Here is an 11,705-nt window from a genome sequence, read left to right on the forward strand (position 1 = left end):
TCAAGTACAACATGATGCCAAGTTTAATCTGAGTATAAAACAACATGACAAAAGGGAAAACACGGTGTGTTCTTTAAAGCATGAGCACTGAATAAATGATCACCACTGAGCTTTGAGCCAGTTATACAGAGTATGTACTAGTAAGATTACAAGAAAATCATAGCACATTACTCTTAACCCAGCACCATAATGGATTCTTTTGGATGGCTAGATTTAGCCTTATCCCCAATTCTTTAAGCGCTCTTGTGTTCCTCAGTGGCATTATTTAGGAGGGCATTTTACTTCCTTCTCTTTTAGACACACATAATACATAATCACCAATGCTGTGCCTTTAACTGCACAAAGCTTATATTTGCAGGGATTTTTTAACATGTTGTTTTTCAAAGTTATGCATAAAATGTGCACATAATGCCCCTAATGTGCAGTTAACGTATCTCCTAGTCAGATTGCAGCCATTTAAATTGTATTCTCAGTTAATACCAAGTGTATGTTATTCACAAACATGCATTTAGGCACACTATGGGGCCTGCTGTAGTGAGTGGGTAAGACTTGTCAACACTGGGAGGTATTTGCAAACCTTCAGACACCAGCAGTACAGTAATTAATTGTTTTGTTGTCTCTTCTCCGCTGCACACATGGCATCACTATAGCATGTTGTGGTTCTTCAACACCTTGATGTGAAAATGTGGATGTACCCCACAAGCTTTACAGACATGCATGTTCATCTGTGATGAGGATTGTGGATTCTTCAGTCAACATGTCACTAATCCATGTAATGAAAATAAATCTGTGATAAACCATTAAAATTTTTTAAATAAAGCTCTTCTAGTCGTAACCTTTATGGTTATTTTTTTTTTGGCACTAAACCAATGGTGACTACAAATAGGATAGATGAAGTGGTGTATATGAAAGTGGAAATAATGGGCACTGAATTTAAAATGATACTCAATGGGGATGTTTTTCATTTCTGTTTTCATATATAGGCATTCATGAGGATTGAACGAGAACCTGGACTATAAGGAGAGTCGGCAATTTCTCTTTTAAACAAGGGAGAACATAATGCTATCCTGCTCACTAAATGCATGCCTTGGTTTTACCAGTTAGGATACAAATTTGACAGCTTTGGGAAAGCAGATGTTTGTTACTTCACTATTCTGGTTTACTGAGTAACATACTGTCCTCGGTATTCTGTTTTGAGTTACTTTTTGTTCAGCTTCATCACCTTTCTGATTCACTGGTGCACACCAGGTGCTTAACACAATTCTCAACTCCTTGCTTTCACAATAAGGCTAACTAGACTTCTCTCCTTCGCTTTTAGGAGAGGGCACAGTTCGAGAACCTTGGTCATCAGTTGTCAGGGAAACTTGGCGAGGATAGGAAGATGGGTCCCAGAGTCATTGACCTAACGAGGCCTGAGGACGTAGATGGTGAGTTAACCTGACACTGATTCTTCTGAATCAGTGCTCCAACATAAAATCTACTGCTGTTTGTAAAGTGAGCAGCAGTGGGGCAGTCTTTTGAAATCATTGAGGATCTAATGGGGATTGTAGTAATAAGGAGGCCACCTTACTAGTACAGCTGAGGTATTGACCATGGGATAAGGAAAAAGCAAGAGCCTCCTAACTTGAGACTTGACACATGAATAGCTGAACAGACTCATTTTCAAAACAAGGCCAGTCCCCGAGCAGGCACAGGGTATAGAATATAGGTCATGGTTTTGGAAAAGAAAACACCCTTTGGGTTAAAATGTATGCCCACTGAAGCTTTTGTAGTTTTGTTTAAAGAAACGGCTCACACTTTCATTTTTCACAGGTAGGTGAATAAAAGAGTTGAGATTCAGAACAAAGCTGGCGATTGTCCAGTCTGGGCCTTGAGTGTGATGTAAGTTGTTTAAGATCCCCCAGCGAGGAGGTGTAAACTCTGGTAGCGCTTGCATGACAAAGCGTCATCTCCCTTTGTGGCCATGATATGTAAACAGAGGAAAAGGACGCCTCTGTGCGCCAGTATTTGTCATACATAAATATTTGTAACAGTTTCCATGGCACTTTTGAGAGGAAAAAAAAAGATCAGGCCCGGTAAATGGCTGAGGTTGTATAAAGACAAAGAAGTAAATATTTCTCAAAAGAATGCAAACTTTCACTGTTTATATTCCTGTTTCTCTTTCAAGAATCTGTTATGCACTCTGGGCTGTAAATTAAAATATGACTTCCCTTTCATAATTAGATAAACTTCACAGCTGGGTTTTACATTTCTAAACTGTTTACCGGTATATGTTATTCAGTGTGTAAAGGACCTAAGTATTTTTAAAACCTTTATTAGAAAAAACAGAATGTGGTTTTGTCAAATATGTAATATTCCAGGAGAATTCCATTTTCAGCATGCAGACCAGGATGAAAGTGTTTCCTTTTGAAGACTGAAATATATAGAAACTAAGGAAACTACTAGCCAGCCAAAGTTGCTGGCAGCCCAAGTAGCGGTACATTTGATTTATATGAATGCAGTGCAGTGCAGTCTCAGCATATTGGTTTAACAAACGTACATAGCAAGTTTGTTCATTATAATCCCATCTTTTAATCAAGAGATTCAGTGTCAGGATCTCAGTTACACACACCCATAACATTAGGTCACCTTCAGGGAAAGAGTTAATAGGTTCCCTGTTTTCAGAGAGAGGAAGTCAGGGAAGTTATGCCAGATTGTTCTCCATCGAACTCCCAGCTGGCTGCTGATCAGAAGTGGGATCTCCAATGATGTGCAATAGTAACATCTACTTTTAAAGTTTCAGATTGTATAATTACATTTATACTTTACAGTAAGTGGAGAGAATTAAACTATAATTACTTATGCACTAAAATATTACCCATTGAATTCCTGTGAAGTATTAATTTCATTAAATATTCCACACTGATTATCCAAAATGTCGGTCTAGTTTGTTGTTCTGGTTAAAGAAACAGGTCAGAATATTCCACACATTCACAGAAGCAGTCTTGTTCCAACCCTTATTATTATGAACTATGAGGTGGTACTTGTTAATCCAATACTGAACAGCAAATTTGGCATTTGTAACGCATCTCAAGAACTTTCTATGCCATGTAGAACTAAAATAGATAATAATAATAATAATAATAATAATAATAATAATAATAATAATAATAATAAATAAGATTATGACAAACAAAAGGAAACCAAGTCTTCTACTACGAAGTGAAAAACTGCAGAACCATCCACAAAAAAAAAAGAACAATAATAGGTTATCATTCTTTGAGCTATAGGCCTATTACTTTAGTTGTACAGCATCCTACTCTCTGACAGGACGCGGAAAAGTAACATTGCGTCTTCAAGTATAAATAGTCTGTTTTTCAGTAAAAGAAAAGCTCTGTAGATGCTGTAACTGTCAGAAAGCTTTAAGTTGCTTAAACCAATATTTGTAATGCACGCAGCAACCAAATTAACAGCTGCCAAAGTTCTAACGAGGGGCCTTGGAAAATAGAAGCTGGTATGGAACTCGATAGAATTTCCTTCATTTTGCAAAGCCACAAGCCACATGCATCAGCCCACCGCAAAGTCATTAGGTCTTTTTAAGCTCAGATGAAAAACATTAACAAATACCACAAAAGGCTTTAGTATGGGCCCTTTGTTCATTCACATATGGCAGTTTGTAACTTGTGCACCACTTGGGTCGTGTGCTTGTTTAAGCTGCCTCCGCCAGGCCAGCCTTGGAAGAACAAAAGACACGTTGAGAGATCCTAAGCAGGAAATGGGTGAACTTAACGTGGTTTGTGACAATATCGGTGGAACTAAAAAGGGAGGATTGATTAGCCATTAATGGTCAATTGACTCCATATGGACAGACCCATACAAATGTGCTGTTTTGTAGTGCAGTTGCTGAATTATTGAATTAGAGGTTTTCCTCAGCACTGGCCACTGGGAATGTATTACTGCTCTGCTCATGGATGTGTAGAGTAGGCATATTCTTTGGCCACAAAGTTTGCATCTGGAATAAGAACACTTTTAGACTCTTCATTTATCCTTATCAAAACGATAAAGCGATTTTCAACCTCAAACGTTTTTTTTTTTTCTTCTTTTAAATCCATCCCCCATAGTCCTTTTAGGTATCAGGTATCAGGTAGTTAGGGCTAGGAGTTTATTATACAGGTCAGGTGATATTGTAAAATCATGTGATATGTATACAGTATATAACTATAAATTCACTGAGGCTAAAAAGGAATCCAACCTGTCAGATTTCTGTAACCAGGGAGTATGCAAGGTAAAGAATATTAGACAAGTGGTAGCATGCACGACATCTATATTCGGCAATATTCAAAACACGAAAACAAAAAAATGTGATGGGCATGTTAAAGTAGGTTATAAATTGATTGTAATTTGTAACTCTGCAATTGCCAAAATAATAGTGGTAACTTGAATCATTATGTTTTGCCTTTGTGTCACTTTTGTCAGTATGCATTCAGTTTTAACTGAAGTGCCTAGTACAGAACTTATAAGAAGTCTTTATTTTTAAGACAAAAGACCCTGGGCCTGTCCCAGTAGCTTGAAGGCAAGCAGAGGCATGATTGTTTGCTATTTGCAGAAGCTGTTTTTGCTTAGCAGATTCCTTTGTGACAACCTATTGCCTTTCTACAAAAGCTCTGTGAGGTCACGTGGAAGAGCTCAGATTTTTGCTCTGTCTTCAGCCCTGTCAAGTGTGGGCCTGCTATAGGCAGGTGCGATTACTGTAGGTGCTGCACAACTTTCTCCAGGCAGTTGTACAGTGAGTGTAATTTATGCAGATGATTCAGCTCAGATATACCTTAAAGAAAAATGCATAAAGATTCACGCATTCTATCACTTGGTAAAGCATATCTCATAAATCAAAATCCATCCCTTCAAGGGCTTGGGGATGTAGAAGTCGCTAGCCCATCTGTATTTATTTACACTATCAGAAAAAAAGTTGTTTCCTAAAAATGTCTATCAGCCAAACTTCAATTAATGCTAATTTGTAAATGGCAGAACACTGGTTTACAGTAGAAATAGATAAACAGAGATTTTGTTAATTCTGTGTTTGGGATATCAAGTAACCTCTTGTAAGCAGGCTGCATCACCAAGCTTATAGGGCTGTTTTGTTTAAACTAGATTTCCTACCATCAGGGGAAATAAAACATGGACCACCCCTCCTTTGTAAACAGGAACCGGACCACTACTGTGGGGTATATGTGCAGAGTACAATGCATCAGGAAACTTGGGAATGCTTTCCTTGGTGTCTTTCCTAAAAGTACAGTAGGAAGTTTGGGAATAATAAGAAGCAGTATAAGTTTTGGCTTTTAAATACCCTGATCATGATTAGATTTTAGATAGCAAAAACATATACACTATGGCTTGCATAGACAAATACAGCAATGATTTTATCTGTGCCAGAACTTAAACGCCTAATCTGAGGCTTGTTTAACTAGTTTCCAGCCTTGAAAGCTGTGTTTTTCTTTTTCTTTGTCACTAACCCACCTCCTCTAATATGTATGCATTCAGGTATATAAATTGCTGAATCAGTGTCAGTTGTAAAGTAATGGCACTGGGGGCATCATAAATTAGTGCAGCGATCCTCGGGAGCAGACAGTGACTGTCGTGTCTGAACGGGTGTTCTGCTGCTGGGGTAATGGATGCCTTCATCTGGCCCAGCAGTCAGCAGATTGCCCTGTGTTGATGGATACAGTCAGCCCAACGCTACACTACATTTCATTGCACAATAAACATGGCTGTCAAAACCATACAAAGTGAAATCAATTCATCCTGTACGGTTAGTGCGTGCTAAATGAAATTAATGTACTGTAGGGATGGTGGCAGCGAGGCAGTGTATTATCTGTGCATCCTTTCAGCTTAAAGCTAGAGCTTTGGAATAAAAACATTTATAGTGGCCGGTGTGGATTTTTTTTTTTACAGAACAAGTTGTCAATAGTGCATATGGCCTTTGTTACTAGTTTTTGAGAAACGGTCACTTAAACCACTGATTATAATTGAAGATTCTTCTTTTATTATGAGGGTTGACGGAGATTTATTGCAATTGCATCGAGAAAAAAGAGACTAGCAGACATTTCTATCCAATGGAATAACTAAGCATTCCTCTTCAATCTAAATAGTCCGATCCTATCTCTTTCATGCATTTGAACTAGGATGAGAAAATAAGCTTAAAAGCTGATGAAATTAAAGGTATTTTAAGTACAAGGATGTTACAAACATTCCTAAATTACAGTCGCTGTCTATCCAGTTGCTTGATTGTACCGCTTACTCTAATAATTGTAAAGCGCCTTGATCATAGGTGCTATATAAATATAAATAAATCAATAACCATTTCTTACTGGTGTAAAATGACTAAAATTTCTGTTGCCTTGATGCTCATGAGCTCCTCTGGGCATCACTGATGCACCGCGATGGTGTGAATAAGCAAATTGTGCAGGCTTTCCAGTTTTGTTTAAAAAAAAAAAAAAAAAAAAAACACTTTTCGGGTCATAAATGTATTGGTATGACTATAAAACATGAAATGATGAAAATGGATTTGGGGTTACTTTGTCGTTTACATTCCCCAGTATAATCAGGAAACTAGAGCCTTCTGCTGGACAGCTGGCAACTAAAATATTACCAGAGAAGAAATCCATTGTTTCCCTCTCTTCTTTTGGACGATGCTCATGAAAATGTCTGGATTGGCATCACAGGGGACTGATTCTTACCTGTGTATCCGCAGAGCAAAAACAGCACAGTCAGTGCCAATATGATGGACTCAATCTTTCGGGGTGAGGGAACAGAGTCTCTTTGCCTCTCTCTTCTCGCAAAGGTGGCCAGTGCCAATTGTGTATTTGATCTGTCATGTGACCTCTGTTCACTGACCCAGGCCAGATCTGAACACAGGCCTCGATGTCATGGACAAGCACATTAACCCCTGGTGCCATCGATTTACAAACCAGTTTAATGAGCGGGACTGAAGTGCAGTCAAATTACTTATCCTAGTGTCTTCATGAGTTCCATGATAAATAGTGACAACCTCGTAGAGAATAGCTGGGATTTTACTGATGAGAATCTTATAAACCCATTGTACCATAGACACATAGCACTGCTACCTTGTTTTATTATTGTCATAATGCCTAAAAGGTAATATGTAGTATGCTTAGGGAGATATTGTTAACTTGGTTGTGTGGATTAGGCTAAACTAGAGTAGGTAACTGCCTTCTACTGAAACCTGGCAATTAATGGATTGCATTGCTCTCTTTTCTTGCTGCTGTGGTGTTTCCAGGAAGTAAAGCAGTGAATGGCTCTGCAGGTAAACTACAACAGTATTATTGTTGGCCAACAGGAGGCGCCAGCTCAACTGAGGCACGAGTGTACAGGGAAGCCAGAGGAAGGAACAACAACGAGCCCCACATCAAACGACCAATGAACGCATTCATGGTTTGGGCAAAAGACGAGCGCCGGAAGATTCTCCAAGCATTTCCTGACATGCACAACTCCAACATCAGCAAGATCCTAGGTAAGAAGAAGACTGGAAATACTACTACTACGACTACTATTACTAAGAATAATAATAATAATAATAATAATAATAATAATAATACATTCATAAAAATAAATTTGAAAAAAAGTAACAGTCCCATAATTAGATAAAACATGTATTTTACAAACTACCACATCAACTTAAGCAATTATTTAAAAGGATAAGGAACACGTTGGACATCCCTAACAATACATTATAACATCTTAGACAACTAGGAATGCAACATTACTTTCTATAGCCTTCCTTGTTCTTCTACCTTTCTCAACCTCACACGGCTTGTATGAATAGCCTTTCAGCTGTGCATAAAACCTGTGCTGTTTGGCTTTTGGCATCCGTGATAAATGTATAGTGTTTAAAAGCACACTGTTAATAACAACAAGAAACATAGAACACCATTCATGAAAGGTGAACTGTGTAAAATAAATAAATAGAAGGGCTGGCTTGCTACAGAAATGTAAGCGCTCGTTCAAGACATAAGACATTAGTTTGTAAAGGATATAGGTGATACATGACAATCACTTTCAGACAAACATGCAAACTACATGAATTACTCTAACAGAATTCTGAAACGCTATAAGATAAATATTTCTCAGAAATACCATTGCTGAAAATGTGGAAATTGATTGTACAATACCATCTCAGATATTGCCCATTGCAGTATTTCTTTACTTGTACAGTTGAGTCCAATTTATTTGTCAAACTTCAGTTTCATTGAGAAGGATTTACTGCCTGTCACTGGTGCATTATTTGTTGGTATGAAAAATAACATTGCTATGGATTACTTTTTTCAGTACTAAAGTCAATAGGTCAACTACAAGTCACCTACAAAAATGTGTTTCAGTATATAATAAAAAGGAAGTGTATTACTGTACCAATAAACTTTCATTTGTATTAATTATAAAGCACAGCTGTGATGGTCTGTTATGTTGCAAAAATGTAATTTGAAGTGTATCTCATCCCTCCAAAGAAGTATGTGTTTAGATAAACCTTTATAAACACAGGGAGAAACCTGCATTCTTTCACCCATCCTGTGTATACTCCACAATATTTATAGCGAAGCACAGATGTCCAAATTATTATAGCAAGTGTCTGAAAATGTAATATTGTTATTTCTCACTGTTTTTTTTTTTTTTTTACTATAAAGTGATCAATCCTGTTTCCTTGTTTAGGTTCTCGTTGGAAATCTATGTCCAACCAGGAAAAGCAACCCTTTTACGAGGAGCAGGCCCGACTCAGCAAGATTCACTTAGAAAAATACCCCAATTACAAATACAAGCCCCGACCGAAACGCACCTGCATCATTGACGGGAAGAAACTAAGGATCGGGGAGTACAAGCAGATGATGCGATCTCGGAGACAGGAGATGAGGCAGTTCTTCACTGTGGGGTAGGTGCTGTTGTTAAATAGGGACATACGTCTGTTATAACCCTTTACTACAGCATGCACACTGCAAGTGAAGCACACCAAAAGAACTGGTTTGAACATTTTGTAGAACTCAGAAAGCAAGATCAGAAATGGATTTTAACATAAGGTATGGCTACTGCAGCTCTGTATTTGTGCTAGTGTCTCTTTCCTCTTATTTTTATCATAGTATATGTTTTTAAGATTTTCAGTGTATTCCAAAGGTACTGTATTTTAAATCTTTGTTTTAGAAAAACGTTACAGCTACACATAAATACATATCATTTTAAAAGCAGATACTGTGCTTCACACTATTAAAAGGATCAGATACATGTTTGTAACACATTATGTAAATACAGTTCAGATGATATATGGCTTTCCAACAGAATTCTGATGAACAGCCCCTTATACAAGACAAATGAACAATTTTCATAAACATTTATTATTCTTTCATTACATTTCCAGTGTAAATGATTAAAACTGATTCTGATTCCGACAGAATAAGAATAATAATAATAAAAAGAAAACGCTCAGTGGTTGTAAGATGTAATTGTGATTCTGTTTTTAACCCCAAGTGAATTTTAATCACTGTAATTTATTATATTAGGACAGTAGCAGCCTGCAAGCTAAGGAATTAGACATAGTGATTATTATTATTATTATTGTTAGCATATAAAACACAAGTATTCATTTAAACAAGGCCTTCCGGGTTATAGCATAAAAAAAAAAAAAATTACTTTATAATGTATTGTGGGTGGTCAATTAAGAACATTGTCGTCCAGATGTTCATACTTTACAGACTAGAATTAATACCATTCTATTTGTTGTAGCAGTGTAATATTGTAGGATCCCATTTTTGTACCCTAAACACTTTCTCTGGGGAACAGAAACCAGGAATGTGTTGATAATGTAATTACTGGCATGATAAGACTTTATAAATACAGCCAAAAATCACTGTGAAATAAAACAAAAATAATAATAATAATAATAAACAGCAGTATAGTTTATTAAGGCCACTGTTTCAAATGTATTGTTTTTGTCACACAGGCAACAGCCTCAGATTCCGATCAGCACAGCCGCAGGTGTTATGTATCCGGGAGCTATCACCATGGCAGCGGCCACGCCCTCCCCTCACATGACAGATTGCTCCAGCACCTCTGCCAGCCCCGAGCCCGCCATTCCCGTCATCCAGAGCACTTACGGCATGAAGATGCCAAGCGGAGGCGTGATGGGCACCGGAGCAGTGAACGGAGAGGATGAGATGGATATGTATGACTATGAGGATGAGCCCAAATCAGACTATAGCAGTGACAATGAAACCCATGAGGCTGTCAGTGCCAACTGAGGAGCAGCTGCAAATTAACAGAGGAAAAAGAGTGAAAAGCTAAGAAAGGAAAAAAAAAAAAAAAAACCTTGTTTTTGAACATATGTTCTTGAAGAGCCTGCATGCATGTGTGGCTCGCACAAATTCATCAGCAAATGGTCTTAAATGTTTCTTAATGTGTGAAGCAGTTTGATTGGTGTTAATTTTTTTCTTGTTTTTTTGTTCATGGACATTTTACACTTTTAGGTTATTGCCTATAAAACTTCAGATGTCAGGACTTGAAATCTAACATTTAATATGAATCGATAGCTCGATCACAGTCTTACTTTCCTTCTTCTCTTAAAGGCCTACATTACTGTTTTTGATGGGGGTTATATATATATATATATATATATATATATATATATATATATATATATATATATATATATATATATATATATATATATATATATATATATATATATTGTCACTCAGGTATGCTGTGCCAGCCAACAGCTTGTGAATGTGTTTTTAATCTGAATTATTAAAAAAAAAACAAAAAAAAAACAAAAAAAAACATTTCATATTAAGGTAAAACAAAGAACACAGAAGTCCACACGTGTGCACAACTGCACAGAGGGGAAATATCATGCTCCCTCATAAGTTTTTCTTTTTCCTTTTTTGTTTCCCATATTGTAATGTGCCAAACTTTTCAAAACCTTTACATCTTAAACTACTTAAATATATTTTACAAGTCTTAAGTAAGACACTTCAAAAGTCTTAGACAATCTTTTGGTATCTTAATGAAACAGCATCAATTTTTTCTTTCTTTCTCTTTCTAAATAATAGTAAAGTACTCAGGAATTTGGAGACTGGATGTTGTTAAGTATTGGAAATGGTTGCCACAGGGCATGTGCCCAATTGCTTTTGCCTCTTGATGTGCCAGGAACGCAAAACTCTTAAGCAAGCAGAATGGAGTGATCACCAGTTACTGAGCATCCATGTCATTGGAAACAGATGGCACCACACTCTGATCAGTTGGGTCCTTCTTCAGCTCTTGCATTCAGTCTTACCGAGTTTACTCTTAATCAGAGTGATTGTACTCATTCCAGAATGTCAATGGGCCAACAACTTCCAATCTATGGAATTGAAAACACAGGAAACCCCAGTTTTGGAAGCATTAACACATTACTCACGAATAAGGTACATGAAGAAGTTAGAACATCCTCATCTACACAACTGAAAAATTATGTAATAAAACAAAGTCTTAAATCCTATTTAGAGTAAGTTTAGACCAAGTAAATATCACAAATAAGTCTTAAAACATCAGATTTTATGTACAGAACTGGGGGGATACTGTACTGTACGAGGCACATGTTAAAATGGGATGTCAAATTTAAACGTTAATGTATTCAAGACATTTGAAGGTAATCAGGATTTTAAATATTATTCACGGGGCATGTCACA

General features: G+C 37.0%; 1 protein-coding gene across 11 annotated transcripts in view; it reads left to right on the plus strand.

The window, feature by feature from the left end:
* LOC117434574 (transcription factor SOX-6) overlaps positions 1-10,628 on the plus strand; it is a 167,278-nt gene extending 156,650 nt beyond the window's left edge. For 9 of the 11 annotated variants that reach the window (XM_059002998.1, XM_059003004.1, XM_059002996.1 and 6 more), the window contains 4 exons: positions 1,319-1,427; positions 7,274-7,507; positions 8,701-8,917; positions 9,980-10,628. In XM_059002998.1, the coding sequence (XP_058858981.1) occupies positions 1,319-1,427; positions 7,274-7,507; positions 8,701-8,917; positions 9,980-10,277 (858 nt within the window). In that variant the 3' untranslated portion in view covers positions 10,278-10,628. The remainder of the gene's footprint in view (positions 1-1,318; positions 1,428-7,273; positions 7,508-8,700; positions 8,918-9,979) is intronic. The other 2 variants (XM_059003006.1, XM_059003007.1) reach the window with 1 other exon arrangement.
* The last annotated feature ends 1,077 nt before the right edge of the window (positions 10,629-11,705 follow it).

The sequence above is a fragment of the Acipenser ruthenus genome, chromosome 28 (assembly GCF_902713425.1).
Source record: "Acipenser ruthenus chromosome 28, fAciRut3.2 maternal haplotype, whole genome shotgun sequence".
Lineage (NCBI taxonomy): Eukaryota > Metazoa > Chordata > Actinopteri > Acipenseriformes > Acipenseridae > Acipenser > Acipenser ruthenus.